The 22083-nt window shown below is 41.0% G+C and overlaps 1 protein-coding gene across 46 annotated transcripts in view; it reads left to right on the top strand.

The window, feature by feature from the left end:
• The window catches only part of SORBS1 (sorbin and SH3 domain containing 1), a 582779-nt gene that overhangs the window by 393303 nt on the left and 167393 nt on the right, over window positions 1–22083 (top strand). For 41 of the 46 annotated variants that reach the window (XM_077454315.1, XM_077454316.1, XM_077454314.1 and 38 more), the window contains one exon: window positions 16654–16752. The exons of 4 other annotated variants lie outside the window; for them this stretch is intronic. In XM_077454315.1, coding sequence (XP_077310441.1) covers window positions 16654–16752 — 99 coding nt within the window. The remainder of the gene's footprint in view (window positions 1–16653; window positions 16753–22083) is intronic. One more of the 46 variants, XM_077454299.1, reaches the window with a different exon arrangement.

Below are 22083 nucleotides of genomic sequence, written 5' to 3'. Positions count from 1 at the left end.
AAACAACAATCCTCCAGCGCTACACTTGCTGCTGGCAAAGATAAATTGTATTCAATCAAAATTGAATAGTGTAGGGAACTGATGTAACCTGAATCGCCGGCATGTACATATAAAAACGCTAGCATGCAATAAAATCAATGATGGTTGAAGCTGTGTGCATGTACACACACATGTGAATAAGTCCAGGAGGTTAAACTGAGCAAAATAAAAAGTAGTCTCTGACAGACACCGCTGGATGGAACAAGGCTGTTTTGGGCTGGGAAACCAAGGAAGGGATGGGGAAGAAGTGTAGCACAGTTTTATTAAAAATTATATAAATATATAATATGAATGCACTCACAAACATTCAAGGTTACAGGTACAGGTACATGTACAGCTCAGCGTGGAGCTGCCTAATGCCGCGTACACATGAGCGGATTGTATGGCATACTTAGTCCGTCATACAATCCGACGGACAGTCCGTCATACTTTCGACTGAACGGACTTGACCACACACGGATGCACAAACAGTCCGTCGAAAGCTTGCGCGATGACGTGTACAGCACGTACGACGGGACTAGAAATAGGAAGTCCAATACACAGCAAAGCACCTTTCCGCCGTGTAAATCCTTTCTGGGCATGCGCCATTCTTAGTCCGTCGAACTAGCATACTGACGAGCGGATTGTCCGCTGAAATCAAAGTATGACGGACAGAATTTCGAAAAATCCGAAATACTTAGTACGCCAGACTGCACGCTGAAAAAGTCCGCTGAAGCCCACACACAAGCGGACTGTCCGCTGAAATGTGTTTCGACGGACTAAGTAGGCCATACAGTCCGCCCGTGTGTACGCGGCATTAGAGTTCCAGTCCATGCTGAAGCCTCTGTGATGAGACAGCCGCTGCAGGAAGAAGTGCAGGGAGTTGCGCTTCCGCTGGGCAACCGCCACAAAGCCATCGAAGGAGCTGCAAAACCCAATAGATTCTCTTCTTCCCCATCCCTTCCTTTTCCACCTTTTGAAAAACTGAACAAGATAGGAATGTGGTTTGCAGCATGGTAAAGCCAGGTTGATTTAGTGTGCATTGGAAACACCGCCAGGTTTCATCATCATAACCATTAGAAATAATTCTAGCTGGAAACTAAGATGCAGTAGGCCTCAACTCATCAAAGGGGTAAATTTGATTCTGTAATCTATTTTCCCTGTGCAGTAAAATTATTATTTTTCTGGTGAAAAGCATAGTGAAGTTATTTAAAAAAAGGAAAGATGTGCTTTTCTAAAAATGCTGTGTATTTTTTGTTCAGTATGGCACCTCAAACAAACTTACAAAATAGATGAAAACGGCACAAAAGCTTACATATAAACAATAAAAAAAATCTGCAAAAAATAGAAGAAGGGGAGAAAGAAATTAATACAAACGGATTGGTTACCTATGGGCTAATGAGTAAGAGGAACAACTTCTATTTAAAAAAATAAATAAATCACTTAACTCATGGGAACCACACCTGATTGTCAAATTGACAGCTTAGCCCCACAGATTTTACCAGGAGTGCAGATGTCCCAACTATCTGCCCACAGCCCCAACTGCTCCGTCCTCACTGCAGTACCTGAGATGATCGTCTTTCCTACCACTGTGTCAGATCGAGCTTGTATGGTAGACACTTCATTTGTGGGAGAAATGTGTGCTCATCAAATTCTCCCTGTTCTGCTATTTTTCAGATTTCTGCTAATTTTTATGTTTAGTTAATAATTTTATGTACAGAAATACTAGTCTGATCTTGTTGCATAGCCAGCAAATCTTATCTCATACATATGAATTTTAGACAATTGTATGTTCATTATACTTTGTGCAGTTTCAATACCTAGCATTGTTCAGTGCAGCAGCAAAAATCTAAATTATACAATAGTAGGTGAATGTGTGGAGAAAGCTGGAATACATTTAATAACCTGCCTCATGTAACCTTCATTCTAATGAAGGGCTTATTCCATAACCGGTAGAAAAATCCCAGCAGAAATACACATTATGGATTCATATAACTCTTTTCCTCTATCCCTGGGCACCTATATTTGCCTGTTCTGCCACCGGCAGGTACACAAATTTAAACATTTATGGGGATGGAGGAGTCTGCAGATTTCTGCAAGCAATTCTAGATAAATGAGTGAAAAGTAAATGAGCAAACAGTGTATATATGTAAAATGCAGAGGAACACTCTGTTCTTAATTTACAAGTTCTTTCCGAATGCATTCTTTCAGAATGCAGATTAGTACATAATAATGTATAATAGAAGGAAAACAAAATTTGTGGGGTCACTTAAAATGTAGAGCAAATATCACTATCCTCTTTCTGTCATATTCAACAAGCACACTGTGTTTGATGGCCAAGCCATTCAAAAAATTCAGTCTGCAGTATCAGACCTGTGACATTCTGAGTTCTCTATGCAGGACGCAGTAGCGCAAATTTTGAGATTGAAGAAGAGTCAGTCATGTGACTGGTGATGAGAGGCCCTATTCGTAAAGCACATTGCAGTGTTTTTTTTTTTGTTTTTTTGCTTTTTATTAAGTGGGCCACACCACTACTTTATAAATAAACCCCCAAGGTCCAACAAGGCTTCTGTGTACATCCTATTAATTGATAATAGTGTATAGGCCATTACTGTAAAATGGCAACTACAATTAGCTTTTTTGTTTATTTGCACAACTCAAGTATACTGTATCCTCTGTAGTGTACTATTGAAAATCTAATTTTGTTCAAGCACTGACCTAAGCCGGGTACACACCACAGGTTTTTTTTGTGCAACCCCGTGGGTTGCATGAAAAAAACTGACAGCTGCAGTCAGGAGCTGCTGTACGAACCATGTGAGCTGTTGTGTTCTGACAGGTAATACAATAAAAATACATAAAACAACAACAAAAAATAGTGAACAGGTGAAACTACAATTAAACTCATCCTTCCTACTCATAGAGCACAGATAGTGCCACCCGGGCCACAAGGGCCATTAAAATGAGGGAGTAGTTTGTCCTGAGTTTTATCCCCACCCCACCACCCAAGACACAAGCAACCTATAGAAGGCAGGGAGCTCTCGTGGGAAGTACAAAGGTTCGAGACCAGACAAGGGCAATGCTTTACTACAGTAGTAGTCCAGCCAGATGTCCCACACTTTGGATTTTTTTCTGGCAGCCTCGAGACATATATTTCTCCTTGTAAAGGGGTATAACAGAATTCACTAACGATTCCCAAAATACTAGTGTGGGAGCAGATCCAGTTTTCTAGCATAAAACAATAGAAGCCCCAACAATGTACAAACAGCCCTGGTGGGGACCAGAGCCTCCACTGGCTCAAGGAGGCATACATCCACCTGCTGTTGGATAGGGATAGTAGTCAACCGTTTGACAAACTGAAGAATCCTCGACCAGAAAGTTTGGAGGTATGGGCAGGACCAAATCTTATGGAAATAATCTGCAGGTTCTGCTTGGCAATGCCAGAAATGTGGAGGGCAGTTCGGGTAAATCCTGTGGAGTCTGTGGGGAATCAGATAGAACCTGTGTAGAATTTTGAACTGGATCAGTTCATCCCTAGAAGACACAAGTTGAGAAAATGGGTATTCCTATATGACCTCACAATCATTGCCATTCGTTGATGTAAGTTTAAAAAGAACTTTTAAAAGAAATGATTTGGCAGTTAAAACAGTTGACATTTGAACTGAATAGACACATGCATTTACTGATTTATATCTGGTGACAATCACCAATCACACCTCTGCATTTTTTATGTGGTGTTATTTTTTGTATGCTTTACTATTCATCCCTATGGAAGGTGCATTTTTCCAAAAACTCCAGCAAACCATGTTTAAATGGAGTTCCACCCAAAAGTGGAACTTCCGCCCATTTGTCTCGCCCCCCCTCCCCCGATGCCACATTTGGCACCTTTTAGGGGGGAGTGGATATCTTTCTTTGACAGGTACCCTATCCCCACTTCCAGGAGACCGGGCCGCGGCTTATTATGTCAGCAGCTCGGCTCCCCCCTCCTCCTTCCCCCACCGCCAGGCCAGTAGGAGAGTGCAGCGGTGTCTCACGCATGCGCAGTTGGGACTCACCATAATGCTTCACTATCGGGTTTCCTTGCCAGCAATGGCAGCAGCAGCACCCGACAGCTGATGGAAACATTAGCTTCGGTGTCGACATCGCTGGACTCCAGGACAGGTAAGTGTCCATTTATTAAAAGTCAGCAGCTGCAGTATGTATTGCTGCTGGCTTTTCATTTTTGCAGGGATGGGCAGACCTCCGCTTTAACAAGCCACACTAAAACAAAACGCTACAGATGTAGACTACTACAGAGCAGCCACTGAGTACTTTCATCCAGTTTTATGTGTTGGCGAATGGCAAAGGAAGAAATCCAAATTATAGTCTCGTAATACAAGTGATGAAAGCCGAGAACTTTTAATATAGACCATAGCTACGTTTTCTGCGGCCTTAGTTTACATGCATTTTTGTGGCATATATGTTTATAATAAAAGATCTCAAATGCAGACTAAAGTGTATAGAGTTAGCTTGTAGTTCTTTTTCTATAACTGGATATTTTAGAAATGAGAGAAGTTTTAAAATATGAATCTATATGCATATAAAAATGTATAGAACGCCCCCCTAATACAAACATTTCTGTGGGGATGAGAATACTGTTTTATTTTTATTTTTTATGGTCTCATGCCCCTAAACAATAAGGCAGATGTGGAAATACTAAGTGGTAGCAACTAAAAGCAGGTGCTCATCCTGAGAAGGTTATACTATACAGTCTCATTGCACCAACTCTTTTGATCATCTATGTAATATATAGGCCTGTCTGACTTTATACAAATGATCAATTATTTAGGTTTGTCCTCATGTTATAAATTGCAAGCCAGAAGGGAAGGGTTAGAGCATTTGTCAAGCTTCTACTGTTGCTCTGACCATGGAGATTTTCTCTTGTGTAGCACATACCCTCTGACTGGTCCCTCTGTTTTTTTCCTGAGTTCTCTTCCCTTCTGGGTCCCTAGGCAGCCAGCCAGGCACACAACACTTGCTGCACGGTCTCTCACAATAACCAGGCAGTGGATGTTTTTATTTGGTTTTATTGGTGGGTAAACTTCGATGGGGTGCAGGGAAAGTTTTGGGATACTCCAGACATATAGTGCACAAACATTTTTAAGGAATCTTTTTATTCCTTATATTCTCATCAAGGAGGCAACCCCTCTCTTTGTGGAGAGTAGAGACACAAACACTTTTCGGAGTCCCAACAGGGTAACTCCCAATTTAGCAGAACTGGCGCAGTCAGTTACCAGCAAACAGTCACTAGGATCCCACTTCCAAACCTCTACTCACTGTATCTGTAGATACTTGGATACTGCCTGTCCAATATTGGCTAGACACTATAGTGTGAATCTCCAGGCTGATTCCTCAATGTACCCCTCTACTTGGCTCTGAACTGCTTCCAGAAAGATAGCCCCCCCCCCCCATCTTCAGCATAGATGGGACTTCAGTCCTTAGACTATTTATCTCCACTCAGCCACCTACTGAGCACCCCCCCCCCTCCTCCTCAGGGATTGGATCAGAAAACTCCTAAATATTTAGACCCAGGGTCAGCCTCTTCCAGCCCACCTTATTCTAGAAACTAGAATACAAGGGGGAGTAGTTGAGCCCTGCAGCCTGTGAGGCCCAGAACGACTGCCACAAATCAAACATTGTTCCACAGTTTACAAAGGGTCCAAAAACGAAATTTTGCCTATACCCTTTTCTGGCAACCTATTCTAGGGATGGTGCTACATCTGTTTTATTTTTGACAACCAAACAAAAAAATGGCAACACTGGCACAGACAGCAATAAAGACCTCAGAGGTAACTTTCCTTACTAAATGATGTTTACTGTTGCTGTCTTTGTTTCCATTGGGGAGATCTCCCTTTCTGTCGCAGTGACAGAAGATAAAGGGTTGAGAAATCTTTCCAAGAGGGACACAGACAACAGTTAAAATCTGAGGTAACTCTTGTCCACTCTAAAAAAAAAAAAAAAAAAAAGTCTGGTTAGCTACTGGCCTTGCAAGTGAAGGTAAAAAAAAAAAACGTAAAAATCCGAATGGTGACAGGAACAGCAACAAAACTATGATAAAGGTTCTAACCTTCTCCGGTATATCCAAAACAAAATGAACAACAAAAGTTTTCTGGAATTAGATTTTAATTTTTCTATGTTTTGGTTGTATGCTGGGATATAAGTCAGAATTCTGAAGAGGAGGGGTGCACACAACCTTTTTCTTGGTACTGATGTCACATTGCCAGGCAGATAGATAAATGTGCTAAATGGGGATTCCAGCGTCATAAAAAAAAAAAAAAAAAAAAATCTATAGCTATTTTTGGCAGTAATGTGTAGAGTTCTAAAAATAACCTATGAACAATACGATTTTGTCTTCCTAGCTGGTAGGGCTGCTATTATGCAGATGAGCTGATCCCATCTTCAGAGAATGAAAACTACCACTGAGAAGGGTGATCGGCTTCCATCACATACATCTAATTTCTTACACAATTGTTTTTTTTTTTATATAAATTATTTGGGGATCAGATGGTCAATTCTCAAAGCTAATTGAGTGTTTTTTTTGTTTGTTTTGTTTTTGTTTTTAATCGCATGATTATTTTATCATCAAACTATTTGGTTCACATAGCAAAATATTGCATAGATTGTGAATTTATAATATTTGTATAAAATAGTTATTTAAAGTAGTATTAAACTCTCAGCATTTTTTGCCTAAGACATTAAAGTGACTGTAAAGGCAGAAGTTTATTTTTTATCTTAATGCATTCTATGCATTAAGATAAAAAGCCTTCTGTGTGAAGCAGCCCCCCTCATCCCCCTAATACTTACCTGACCCCACCTCGATCCAACAATGTTGCATGAGAGACTTGGTTGCCTGGGACTCTCCCTCCTCATTGGGTGAGACCGCAGCGAAGTGCCATTGGCTTCCGCTGCTGCCAATCAAAGTCAGTGAGCCAATGAGGAGAGAGAGTGGGTGGGGCCAGGCCACGGCTCCGTGTCTGAATGGACACGGGGAGCTGTGGTTTGGTCTGGGTGCCCCAATAGAAAGCTGCTTGCTGTGGGGGCAGTCAACAGGAGAGAGAGGCCAGGAGCACCGAAGAGGGACCCGAGAAGAGGAGGATCTGGGCTGCTCTGTAAAAATACACTACACAGAGTAGGTAAGTAAGGCATGTTTATTATTTTTAACAAAATGAAAGGGGTTGTAAAGTCTCAAGGTTTTTTCACCTGCATGCATTCTATGCATGTAGGTGAAAAACCATTTGTGCTGCAGCTGCCTCCAGAGCCCTCCCTCTTTTCTTACCTAAACCCATCCATTCCAGCGACCAGCACAAGCCCAGCAGTTCCAGCCACTGTCTCCGACCTCATTGGATGGATTGATAGCAGCAGAAGCCATTGGCTCCCACTGCTCTCAATCAATTCCAGTGACATGAGAGCGAGGGCAGGACCAAGTCCTGCTGTCTGTCAATAGACGCAGCAGCCCGCATGGGTGCCCCTCATGGAAAACGTCTCTCAGTGGGGACACCCGATGAAGAGGAGGGGCCAGCAGCGCTACTGGGGCACCGCAGAAGAAGAGGACCAGGGTTGCTCTGTGTAAAACCCTTGCACAGGGCAGGTAAGTATAACATGTTATTTAAAAAAAAAAAAAAAACCTTTACAATCACATTTAGCACAATAAAATTGACAATACCCAGTAAACTATTAAAATCTTACTCCAGCAGTCGCGGTTTACAGCTTTTAATGCTGTTGGCTCCTGCTATCTCAGTGCTGCTTTCCTGAACTTTTGGTCTTCACAGGAAAAGGGAACAGTCGACAGTGCAGTTTGGAGTCTCTTAGCTTGGGGAAGGGAGGAGAAGAGGGGAGCAGAAGAGTGCCTTGCCATCCTAGGCTATGGGCTGTATGTTTCTATTGCAACACAGTGTAGGGAGAAACCACTCTAGTCCCTGCAAATAGAATACTGCAAAAAGGAGCCACTCTAATGCAGAAAACCTGAGGCAACGGTCATGGCACCAGTTTAAGTTGGAAAATGGGTAAAGATTTTGAGAAAAAACTTACTCAGTAAGGGATTAAATCAGCTGCTGAAAGTGCTTAAAAACGGAGGGTTTATAAACACATTAAAGTTATTCTTAACCCAATAAGAAAACAATATTTATTTCAGTTTACTTTCATGTGATGTACTGGACATCAGGAAAGGAGAAATGTGTTTGTATTACTAATTAGGGGAGCAACCTAGTGTGACATCACTGCTAAGACAATGTACGCTGCTCCCTTCTCACCCACGGCAGGGAATCTGGTGTTGGCAGAATCGCCAAGTGAAAAGAAAGTGTAAATGAGGCCTAAAACACACAGGGGGAGATTTACTAAAACTGGTGCACACAGCAGCTGGTGCAGCTGTGCATTGTAATGAATCAGCTTCTAACTTCAGTTTATTATATTAACCTCCCTGGCGGTATGATTATTTCAGATTTTAGGTGCTGAAAGCGGTACCATTATTTTGCATGGAAATTTTGCGTTTTATATTGTAGGCCTGTAATTCTTAGAAATAATTCACTTAAATCCTTCCAAACAAGAGTTGAATAAACATCCCGGGTATGATAAAGTTTGAAATACCAAATCATAAATTATAATAAATATAAATAAATATATATATATATATATATATATATATATATATATATATATATATATATATATATATATATATATATATATACTATGAATAATTATAACAAATAATAATAATAAAAATTATTCAATAATGTAATGAAATCAAAAATACTGAAATTTGCTCAGTTGCAGAATTGTCTCATTACTTTTAGTGATTGATAATGAATTTCCCCACAAATTACTATCGCTCAATTCTGCAAGGGATTCTAATTTATTATCGCTGTTTTCTAGCTGGTCTAAAAGCACTTTTGACGTAAACTGACATTTTTTGGTTGCTATGGGCAATCTCCAGTTTCCTGGCATAAAGAATAGTATTTATAATATAAAACTGCATGCAGGAAACTGGACAAACCACTAGGGACAAAAGGGATGTGTAATTTGATACAGTACCGTAATCTGTAAGATTACAATATACTGTATCTATACTGTGTTTTTTACTTTTTGAATTTGGCACCGAACTCCTTCCCCCGTGTGTCGCAACGTTCGCAAGGGAACGGAGCTCGGCACTGTGACAGATCGAGCGAGACACGGCGGCTCACTGATCACAGCAGGGAGACATCGCAGGAACCAGGGGACAAGGTAAGTAAACCTCTACATCAGGGGTCTCAAACTGGTGGCCCTCCAGCTGTTGCAGAACTACAATTCCCATGAGGCATTGCAAGGCTGATAGTTGCAACCAGGACTCCCATGGGCAGAGGCATGATGGGACTTGTAGTTCTGCAACAGCTGGAGGACCGCCAGTTTGAGACCCCTGCTCTACATGGATCCTGCGATGCAATCCCGAGTACCGCTTTTGGTACTGAAATGTCACCCCGGGCAAGGCTCGGGAATATCGCCAGGGAGGTTAAGCTTTGCCAATAAAACCTAGAAGCTGATTGGTTACTATGCACATATGCACCAGATTCTGTGTGCAGCAGTTTTAGTAAATCATCCCCGCAGCATAGCAACCCGATCTTAGTGAACTGACTTTTACATACAAAATACCACAAAAACTGGTACAACTTGTGCTCACGTTTAAACTCTGCAGATCTGCATAATACAATCTTCACCAAATTTTTACTAAACTTCAATTTTTATTTTATTTTACAAAATACTAAATAACAAACTGTAAATGAAATCGCCTAATGCATCATGTTTTAGGCCTCCTACACACAGATGCATGAGCCAAAGCAACATAAATTCCAGCATATTTTCCCCGCTCGGGCTGTACTCAGGTATGCAGCAGTGCTTGCATATACACTAGTAAAGTGTATAGGAATATAAAAAAATAAAAATAAAAATTGGATTTTTTAATACCTCTGTACACTAAACTTGTGTTTTTCCAAATACCGCAGTATAACCAAGTACAGCCGCGCACAACCCTTTGTTTCTGAACAGCTGTACACAGCACCTGGGCTTCCTAGGCAGTGGAAGTATACCGGAGTCTACATTGCACAGGCTCGGGTGCCATGTGCAAGAAGAAGCCTAGTGAAAGGCGCTTTTGCTGAAATTTGTTACCAGCGTAGCTGCAAATAGAGCCTATTGAAGCTAATTGCTAATCACGTATAACAGCAAGTTATTTCAAAAGAATACCCTGCTTTGAAATGAGTTTGCTACATACCCACGTTGTCTATTTAATTATCAGACTTCACCTTTAAATCCCCCTTCCTTAGAGTGAAATGAAGATCAGCTTGTGAAATGGAAGATAACCTTCTGAGTATGTGAGGATGAGTAATGAAATCATAAACTGCCAGGTCATGTACTTAGAAAAAAAAAAAAACACTTACATGAATGTAATTTCCCTCCAACACATCAGTCTGCTAATGTAAATATAAACTGTCCTGGCATTTATTCCTAGGAGGCACGCAAATATGCAATAATAAAATGCATTGGTTTCCTGAATCCTATTGTAAGCAATAATGGCATTACTTATAAAGTAAACAAATGCGGCCTCCAGGAAAAAAAAATGCATTTTAGCTTGTTTACTTAAACCTAATTTTGTTTCATTCTATTTCTGGAGCGTCGTATTTTATAAGAGTGCAAGGTTACGTGCGTGTGAGCAGATGTAAACCTTTGCAGGTTCATCTAACAGGACTGATTGGCTGAGTCAGGCCAAGCACTTCAGTGCAAACATACAGTATAGCTGTCATTAAATGTCAATGACAGATTGGTGGGTGGCGTTGGAAAAAACATCCCTTTCTATTACATGAACACTTTAACATTTTTAACAGGTTACATGTTTAGAGTTACAAACAAGGTCTAATTCTAGAAATATTACTCTCTCTCTAACATTCGCTGTGATACCTCATGTGTGGTGTGAACGCCGTTTACATATGCATGCATAACTTGCGTATGTATTCGCTACTGCGTGTGAGCATGGCGGGATGGAGGCACTTTACTTTTTTTCTAATTTATTTTATTTTTTATTTTTAACCACTTCAGCCACTTCAGGATTTGCCCTCTTCATGACCAGGCTTTTTTTGCGATATGGCACTGTATCGCTTTAACTGACAATTGCGCGGTCATGTGACGCTGTACCCAAACAAAATTGCTGTCCTTTCTTTTGATTACCTCTGTAGTTTTTAGTTTTTGCAAACAAACAAAAGAGCGACAATTTTTAAAGAAACATAAATTTTTTTTGTTGCTATAATTCATTATATATACACAAATTTATTCATCAGTTTAGGCCCATATACATTCTTCTACATATTTTTGTTAAAAAAAATCGCAATAGTCGTGTATTAATAGGTTTGCACAAAAGTTATCACATCTATGAACTATGGGATAGATTTAGGGACTTTTTTTTATTTACTGTTTGTACTAGTAATGGCAGCGATCTGTGATTTTTAGCGGGACTGTGACATTGCAGCAGACAAATCTGACCCCAAATGACACTTTTTGGGTACCAGTGACATTTTTACATTGATCAGTGCTATAAAAATGCACTGATCAATGGAAAAATTACACTGACAGGGAACTTTTTTCCTTGTACAGGGAATGTAAACATCCCTTGTAATAGAAATAAGGATGACAGGGCCTCTTTTTGGAGAGATCTGGGGTCCTTTTAAAAGCAAAAGATGAAAAATAAATAATTTTGATCTTTTACGTAAAAAAAAAAAGGTTTACTTCCGCCCAGACTAGAAGTGAAGCCATTACGTCGCTCTGGTCCTCCAAGGCCATAGAGGTGATCAGAGACAATGTAGTCTCTACCCTCCTCTGTGACCAGCTGTCCGCACCGTCATTTCTTTGGCACTGGTGAAAACAGTAAGCTCGGGAAACACCGGCAAGTGGTGGTGGGGGGCATCCCCACGGGGGGGGGGGGGGGGGAGTGTTGTGTCCCCTCCTGACTCTCCTGAAAGCGATCCAGCGGCCAACGAGCCACTCAGACTGCTTTTGTGAGAAAGACAGCAGAAAGAAAGAATACCAGGGCTATGGCTTATAGATTAAAGCTGTAACCCCTGTAAACCTTACAAACTGCGTCTTGCGGTCAACAAGTGGCTAGGGATCAATTTTTCCCATATACAATCAGATTGTTTCACATCTGTGCCTTTCATGCAGCAGTCACTCTTTCTCTGAAGATGTTTTTCGATAATGTCTTTAAAGAGACCTGACACCAACTTAAAAAACTAGAGCTAAAAACAAGTATAAATCAATCTTTTCTAGAAACATTTTTTTTCTGTTCACATGCAATGTGCCTTTGTGGTTGTTAGAAAATTTTGACTACTCCAGGAAGAGTTAATTTTTCTTTGCACAGCCCTCCCCTCTTTTGGGAGTGTTTCACTATTTTCTGTGCTGGTTAAACTTCTCTGCCTCTCCCCACACTTCCCTAGATAACCTTTTATGTAGCTGCCAGAGGGAGGCGCAAAAGGCAATACCATAGAGATATACAGTACTTGCATCTACTGGCATCACATCCAAGATGGTGGAACCCAGCAGCAGTCTCAGGGATTTTTCATGTCTACACAAGGGAAGCTTTTACAGTTAAATAATGTGCATAAATGATGTTAAACGCATATATAATCTTATGGGAAGATTATTGCTGAAATTACTGATTGTGGGAAAGGGGTCTCTTTAATAGTTACTTAAGTTGTTACATCTTACTCATCAAAACAGCTGTCATGGAATGATGAGTTCTCACGTTACGGCCATTTACCTAATTTGTTTTTTTAGGGCTGGGCAAAAAGCAGTTCATTAATCTGTAATAATTGGTAAATGAAGCATAACGTGTTTCGGTATTTTGTAGATTTGAGTTGTTACGCCCTTATATGACTAGTGAGAAAATCTGAATCACTGAGCTGTATGTAATCCTTCCACCACATTTTCAGTATTCTGCTCTCATAATTTATTAGAAGAATGTTTGGAGTTGGTGACATTGGCACCCAGGAAGTATGGTGCCTGCCAATTCTGGATATCTAAAACTTTTGCGCACAACAGGCCTGGAATAAGCATGCTGCAAATGAGTATAAGAAAAGTGCCAGAATTCCTCATCTTTATATTTGTTACAGGGTAGAGACTTGAACAGCACTAAAACCACAACATTAGCATGATAGCTAAGGACAAGCATTATGGAAAAGAAAGCTCAACAATGACGGCCTTCATGATTCTTAGTCCTGATTCACACCTTTGCATTTCTAGTGCTTTTTGCATTTTGCAGATTTGCACTACAGCACGTGTTCCATAGGAAACCATGTTAAATGGACTGTAGTGCAAATCTGAAAATGCAAAAAAGCACTAAAAATGCATAGGTGTAAATCGGGCCTTAGAGTCCCTTTAAAGGGAAAGTATACTGTATAGGCAATATACACTTTTATATTAGGCTATTTTGGTATATTCGGAAATTGTGATGTGATTTACTATTGAATTTAGGCATGTGCAGATTGGCCACTCACGGGTGTCTCAATCTTTTTTCAGTGGCAGCACCCTTTAAAAGTATGTAAAATCTTGGGGCACCCCAGTCTAAATTGTAAAAAACACAAACATTGCGTATCAATGGGAAACCTGAGCCAGGAACATTGCACACAACCACCTTCATGAAATTAACTGGTCCTCCCGTCACAACGCAGCCCCCTTCACATCAGAGGTCCTCCCGTCACAACACAGCCCCCTTCACATCAGAGGTCCTCCTGTCACAACACAGCCCCCTTCACATCAGAGGTCCTCCCGTCACAACACAGCCCACTTCACATCAGAGGTCCTCCCGTCACAATACAGCCCCCTTCACATCAGAGATCCTCCCGTCACAACACAGCCTCGTTCACGTTAGAGGTCCTCCCGTCACAACACGGCCCCCTTCACATCAGAGGTCCTCCCGTCACAACACGGCCCCCTTCACATCAGAGATCCTCCCATCACAACACAGCCCCCTTCACATCAGAGGTCCTCTCGTCACAACACAGCCCCCTTTACATCAGAGTTTCCTCTCCACATCAGAGGCCCCCCATCATGACAAAGGTTCCCCCATCACATCTGAGACCCGCCTTCATGTAAGAGACCTTTTACATTAGAGTTCCCCATCATATCAGAGTACCCCCATGGCAGAGCCCTCCCATCACAGCAGAGCCTCCCCATGACTAAGTCCTCCCATCACGCAGTCCCCCAATCACAGTCATCATTAACAGAGCCCCCCAATCACGGAGTCTTCTCTTCAAAGCAGGAGGAGGGCTTCCATCCCCTTCTGAATTCTGGGGTTGCCCTGCATGTCATACATTTATACGGTGCAGAGGCCAGTCACTGACACCATAGCAACAAATTATGCTTTGTGTCCTGCCCTACAGCATCATTGTTTGTTTTGACACTGGCAGCCAGCATTCCCAAACCATAACAACTCATGGCACTGATCCAGGACAACCTAGGTATAGGCCTGACTCAATCAGGGGAATGTTGAACCTCTGCATTGAGACCACTGCTTCCCCACAGAGAGCAAATCTCCCGTTCTGCAGCTGCTGGCAGTGGGGCCCCTGGAAAGTAAAATAACATTTATTATGAGCCAATGAGAAATGTTGGACAAACATTACATGCATACTTTGGCTTCAGTATACCTGTCAAGTGCATATATTTGGAAATGAAGAAACAAAGCATACGAATAAACAATTTATGCTTACTTGGTAGTACAGCTGAATGGCTTTTCTGGTTTTCTTTGGCCTCTGTGCTGTCAGAGCCACTGGCCCAGAACAAGTGTGTTACCAATGAAGTCAGTGCAAGGATGAAGCTCATGATTTCCTTGCTTGTTTTCAAAGTAATGAAGCATTTGGGTTAGCATAACAACTTACAAGCTAGTATTTTCAAATTGAGGTCGGTGAGCTATTCCCTGTATGGGGTTTCTTTAAGTCTTAATCCTATGATGATGGTTTTATAATAACCTGCTTTGATTTATTTTAAAGCAGTTGTAAACTGTTGGACAATTTTTTATTTATTTTTTGTACCTGCAAGTTAAAGACATAATGTGCATAGCATACTAGCACATTATGTTAAACTTAAAACTAAGCTCTTCCAGTTCCAAGATGTCAGCGCTGCAGGCACTCTCATCTTCACCCGTCTTGCTTTCAGGTTCTTGGACTCCGGCACTGTGACTGGCCAGAGCCGCAATGACATCACTCCTGAGCATGTGCATGGGACCAGCCATTCATGGCATGGGGCACTGAAGAAACAGCACAGTTGGCTGTTTCATCAAAGTGCATGCGCCAGTGATGCCACTAGCTGCATGCACACTAAATATCTCCTAAACGGTACACATTTAGGAGATATTTACACTACCTATAGTTAAGCCTTATTATAGGCTTACCTATAGGTAAAAGCAAAAGATGGAAGTTTACTTTCACTTTAAAGCCCAACTTTGGTATGAAAAAAAAAAACACCCTTGGAGTGCTTTCGGATAGTAATGCTTACTGCTATTTGAAAAGCATTCTGCAGTGGTTGTGTTGCAGAGGGCAATATAGGAGAGGTGTCAGGTGGCGCTACTGCTGCCATGTGACACCTGTTGTGTTTTTTTTTGTTATTTTTTCTTTTGTTTTTATTGTTGAACAGCAATTTTACATTGCAGGACTGCAGTTAAACTATGAGCCAAGTGTTTGGCTTGCAGTTGTGGAGCAGGCCCATTGATCTCATTGGACGAGTTTGAGAGGCAGTGCCACCTGTAAAACTCTGAAGTTGCCTGTCAGGCTGTAATGTAAGCGTGTCCAGTGGGTAGACAGGGATGGCAACACCGCAGCTCTGCCACCTGTTTTTACCACCCCTAATTTCCAGTGTGCCGCCCCCTCGCAACCCACAATGCAAGATTTAGATGCTTACAAAGAAGCAGAGATAGAGACTGTATAACTTAGTGGATTCTTCACGCTGGCTGGCTCCAGCACTGTCCTCTCCTTCCTGAGGCTCCAGGCTGTAAGGGGAGGCTTCAGGGGACTAGTCACAGAGATCAAAGGAGCTTGCCAGAGTGAGGAATAAGGTGAGTATTACACCTATTCCCTTACTCCTAAAGAAAAGTTGGCATTCAAACCTTGCAGCATGGGGTAGTTATTTTCTTGTGTCCAGAGTTGGGCTTTAATGTTTTTAGACAATAGCAAGGAGGGACCGTTTTATAGCTGATCATTTTCCTAATAGGTATTTGTAACAATTACTGTGCATTTAGGTCCAAAGTATATAAAGATTGTTCATTATGGAATGAAGAGATGCCCTAAACTCAACTACAAGTTTACAAGCTGTTAGTAAGACCCCTTTCACACCGAGGCGCTTTTCAGGAGCTTTCATGCTAAAAAAAAAGCACCTGAATAGCTCACGAAAACCTATTTCTATTAAAATCAGTGAATGCTTTCACACTGGGCAGCGCAGTGAAAAAACGACCCTCTCCATTGAAATGAATGCTTCAAAAGCGCTCAGTATTTTAGTGGCAGTTTAGAATCGCCTCAGTGTGAAAGGGGCCTAAGGTGCAGACCTGGGATATGCTGAGATAATGAGCTCACATTGTTTCCACTCTTGTGTCCACAGCAGCTGATGGATCTCCTGTGAGTTTTCGCTCACTCTCAGCTATTCAGATCATTCCAGTAAAGGGAGTACAAAGTTTTCCTGATCTTGTGCCAGTTCCAGGTACATGTGTGCAGCCCAAATGAGCCATGCCCATTCTGCATTGTTTGTCTGTCTGCGCTGCTTCGCAGTCATGTGACCACCACTGGACCGCTTGTAATAGATCCATTTCCATTTGTGCTTTTATTGTAAACTAGTGTCTTTGAGTTGATCTCATCACCAAGTTTGTGTTTGGAATGTTTTGCTTTGTTTTACATTTCGTTCTCACAGAAATGATATGGAAATGATTTATAATTGCAGAATTTACACTTTCTTTTTGTTTGAAAAAGTTATTTTACGCTTGAGCATGCACTGGGCAGTTATACGTTTTGCAGAGGAATGTTTTTTAACAAGAGTTTTTTTGCTTTTTGAATTATGATATTGCTCACCTTTTAAAATGTTTTGTACTCTGGTAATTACAGACTGAAAGCATGCCATGCATGAACTGTTGGTAATCCAATATGCTTAGCTAGTTGAGAGTTTTTGCCTTGTAGTTAACCACAGCCACCCTTCCGTGCCACAGTTCTTTGTGGCCTTGGAGCTTAAATAATACAATTTAAGTAAACATCTAAGAAGCCAGTTTAATACACATGCAAATAAAATGGGACGCTGGTTTACCTTTGCTAAAGGATTTTTATTGTGTAGCGCTATGGATGGAGTACATGCGGATAAATGAAAGGTCTGACTCGTCTATTCATAGAAGGTTTAGCGAATGGAGGACAAGGTGGAAAGGGTGAGCATAGTCCCCATCGGAAGATTATTGGTGGCAGTGGGGGATAGGATCAGAGAATTCAGCTGCAACAACAGCCATCTGCACAAGATTATAAGTATTGTCCCTTGTGTTTGTTCTATTAATGTTTTGACACTAAACCTAGTAAGGAATCATCTTTACATTTTCTTCATAAAAATGATGACCCTGTAAAATATTTCTGAAATATGGGGCAGGATGATGTGTGTGTGTGTGTGTGTATATGTATGTATATATGTGTGTATATATATATATATATATATATATATATATATATATATATATATATATATATATAATGAGGGTGCTAAAGAGAAATGATAATATAAAGCATGCATGTGTTGTTTACAGCCTCATATCATGTAAATGAATCCAAGTCAGCAGTTTGACAAAGACAGTACCTCACTCATTATGCATGTCATTATTACCAACTAGACTATAAATCTTAGTACCAATCTTAGTACCAAATACCAAAAATTTGCACCTGAATCGCACCGAACTCTGGACTGCAAACTGCAGCCGAACATGTGTGAACTTGGCCTTATAGTATTTGGCTAATGCCCCATACACACCATCGGAAATTCTGCCAGCAAAAGTCTGATGAGAGCGTTTGGTCAGAAAATGCGATCGCGTGTATGCTCCATCGGACTTTTCCTGGAGGAATTTCAGCCAGCAAAAGATTGAGAGCATGTTCTTAATTTTTCTGTCGGAAAAAGTTCCGATCGGATACTCCGATTGTCTGTACAAATTCCGATGCGCAAAATTTTTATGCATGCTCGGAAGCAATTTGACGCATGCTCGAGAGCATTCAATTTTCTCAGCTCATCGTAGTGTTGTACCTCACCGCGTTCTTGACGGTTGAAAGTTCAAAGAACTTTTGTGTGACCGTGTATGTATGCAAGACGGAATTCCCTCAGAAAAACCATCAGAGCTTTTTCCGCCGAAAATTCTGATCGCGTGTACGCGTCATTAGTTTTTTTTTTATACATTGCACTTGTGGCATATTTTAGAAAAATTATGCCTGATAACTGTATAGCATAGCTCATGTGGCATTGGTTACTATTTTACACCATAGGCTAAATTTACAGAGGTAGATGAGTTTTCACAGCACTGCATTTTTACACAAAATTGGAATTGTACTGTTGAAAGCTGTTTTTCTTGGGAAGCATTATTTGATCACCACTTCAAGCAGTTCATTTTCCTTTCTTTTCACCTTAATTCACACCTCTTTGAAAACTTCTGTTATTTTTAGCCTAGTAAGCCAAGGCTAGTAAAATATTAAACTTCATTTTTATTTTCACAGCCAAATTGGGATAACACCTACTTTGTTTGCCATGTGTTCCCATTCAAACAGCATAACTTTGAAAAAATAAAATAAAATTAGTGCTTACATTCTTGTTTTAAACAACAAACAAAAAAAAACTCCAAAACGAAAGTTTCCCCTGCTGTGTCATGTTAAGGAGGATGTGTGTGTGTGTGTTAAACATATATACTTCTAGGTGTGTTGTGTGAAATGGAACACATAACAAAACATATGGTGGGGTTTTCCTAAATTTGACTGCAAAGGTGAAAATATACTTGACACTGATTTCTCAATGGTGGCTATCTCCTAATCCGCCAACTTGTGCCCGATGCTGTGCGGCTATCAATGCTGTGCTGGATAGAGAGCAAGTCGTATGCAAAAGTTTAGAAACCCCTGATTTCCATGATTGTCATTTATAAATATTTGGGTGTTTGGATCAGCAATTTAATTTTGATCTATCCCATAACTGAAGGACACAGTAATATTTCAGTAGTGAAATGAGGTTTATTGGATTAACAGAAAATGTGCAAAATGCATCAAAACGAAATTATACAGGTGCATAAATTTGGGCACCCTTGTCATTTTGTTGATTTGAATACCTGTAACTACTTAGCACTTATTAATTGGAACACACAATTGGTTTGGTGAGCTCATTAAGCCTTGAGCTTCATAGACAGGTGCATCCAATCATGAGAAAAGGTATTTAAGGTGGCCAATTTCAAGTTGTTCTCTTTGACTCTCCTCTGGCAACATGGGGGCCTCAAAACAACTCTCAAATGACCTGAAAACAAAGACTGTTCTACATTTTGGTTTAGGGGAGGCTACAAAAAGTTATTGCAAAGATATAAGCTATCAGTATCCACTGTGAGGAAATGGAAGACCGACCACAGGCACAGTTCTTGTTAAGGCCAGAAGTGGCAGGCCACATAAAATATTGGAGAGGCAAGGACGAAGGATGGTGAGAATGGTCAAAAACAGCCCACGGACCATCTCCAAAGACCTACAATATCAACTTGCTGCAGATGGTGTCACTGTGCATCCTTCAACAATTCAGCACACTTTGCACAGGGAGAAGCTTTATGGGAGAGTGATGTGAAAGAAGCCTTTTCTGCACACATGCCACAAACGGGATAGCTTGAGGTATGCAAACGCACATTTGGACAAGCCAGCTTAATTTTGGAATAAGGTGCTGTGGACTGATGAAACAAAGATTGAGTTATTTGGTCATAACATAGCGGCAAAAGAACACAGCATTGCAAGAAAAACACTTGCTACCCACAGTAAAATTTGATGGAGGTTCCATCATGCTGTGGAGCTGTGTGGCCCGGGCCGGTACTGGGAATCTGGCTAAAGTTGAGGGTCGCATGAATTCCACTCAATATCAGCAGATTCTTGAGAATAATGTTGAGGAATCGGTCACAAAGTTGAAGTTACGCCGGGCCTGGATATTTCAACAAGACAACGACCCAAAACACTGCTAAAAATCTACTCGGGCATTTATGCAGAGGAACAAGTTCAATGTTCTGTTAATCCAATAAACCTCATTTCACTAATTAAATATTACTGTGCCCTTCAGTTATTTGATAGATCAAAATTAAATTGCTGATCCAAACACACAAATATTTATAAATGACAATCATAGAAATTGTCAAGGGTTCCTAAACTTTTGCATACAACTGTATAAGCATAGCTGCTATCCTCCCAATATGTAGCACCCACTAGTGTGGATTATTTCCCTGACTCTGCTGATAGTGCTATTGCTCTACGATGGATCCATGGTGGGAAATGTCATTTAATTGTATTACTGAATGTCTCAATATCCTTTAGTGATGGTTGCTAAAAATCGGAAAAAGATTTATTTATCTTTTATTTATTTTTTCTCTTTGTTTTCTATGGACATTTGTGTAAAAAAGATAAAATAAAAAAAAAGGAAAAAATAAATAAACTCAAGAAAAAGTGTCTGATTAAAGAAAAAAAAGCCATAGTGTGATGTGATCATCTATGTGATCTCAAGGTAGCTGATTTATCCTGGATTCTTTATGGAACCACCACTGCCAATGCGTATGTGGTATAATTTGTGAAAATGCCTAAAAAAATTAATAACATAACAAGGTGTGAATTAATCTGATCCATGTATGCCTTTAGTGAGCCAAAAAGTAATGCACAATAATGAAAATACCGAATCATTGAGGAGAATTTATCAAAATTGGAGCATTCATAATTTGGAGCTGAATTCATGGCAAATTGTCTTCAGTCCTTCATTTTTTAACTTAACTGAACAAGCTGAAGATAGAAGCTGATTGGTTGCATGCACAGCTGCCCCCAAATTCTGTCTTCTCCAGTTTCACTAAATTCCTCTCATCATGTTTCTGTGAACAGACTGGGATTGTAAAGCCTCGTACACATGATCGGATTTTTGGCAGACAAAGCGCCAGACTTTTGTCTGCGTGTGTCTGGATTTTGACTTGCATACTAATGGCACACAATTGTCGGCCAACAAACACGAATGTAGTGACGCACTACGTGGAATTTCAGCTCTTGAGCGCCACCCTTTGGGTACCTTCCGCTAATGTCGTGTTTGGTGAGCATTGATTCCGAGCATGCGTGTTTGTACTTTGGACTTTTGTGTGATTGACTTGTGTACACATGATAGGAAAATCTGACAACAGACCATTGTCCGCGGAGGATTTACTAGCCTGCCATCCAACATTTGTTGGCCAAAAGTTGGACAATTGTCTGAAGGAGCGTACTAACGGTCAGATTTTAGGAAAACAGTCTGTCATCATACAATTCCCTGCCGAAAATCCAATCGTGTACGAGGCTTTAGAGACCCTGTTGCCAAACAAAAGTCTTCCCATAAGGTTTTATGTATATTATTTACCTGTAAAAGTGTCTCTAACACTTTTATGCCCCGTACACACGAGCGGACTTTTCGACATCCAAACTCCGACGGACTGAGTCCGGCGGACTATCCGATCGTGTGTGGGCTGCAACGGACTTTAGCAAAGCTAAAGTCTGACGGACTTTAGAAATGAAGCATGCTTTAAATTTTCCCGACGGAACTCCGCCGGACCCGGTCCCCTTTGAAAAATCCGCTCGTGTGTGTGCTACTCCGACGGACTAAAACCGACGCTAGGGCAGCTATTGGCTACTGTCTAGGAACTTCCTACGTCGAATCCAGTCGTACGTCATCACGTTCGACTCCGTCGGAGTTTGGTGTGATGGTGTGTGGTCAAGTCCGTTCGGTCGAAAAGTCCGCCAGAACTCCGTCGGAACTCCGGCGGAACTCCTTTGGAGGTCTGTC

Source organism: Lithobates pipiens, unplaced genomic scaffold (genome assembly GCF_037356315.1).
Source record: "Lithobates pipiens isolate NorthernLeopardFrog02 unplaced genomic scaffold, aLitPip1_a1.2 Scaffold_25, whole genome shotgun sequence".
Taxonomy (NCBI): Eukaryota; Metazoa; Chordata; class Amphibia; order Anura; family Ranidae; genus Lithobates; species Lithobates pipiens.
Note: the sequence above shows the minus strand (reverse complement) of the source record. Positions and strands in the feature narration are given on the sequence as shown.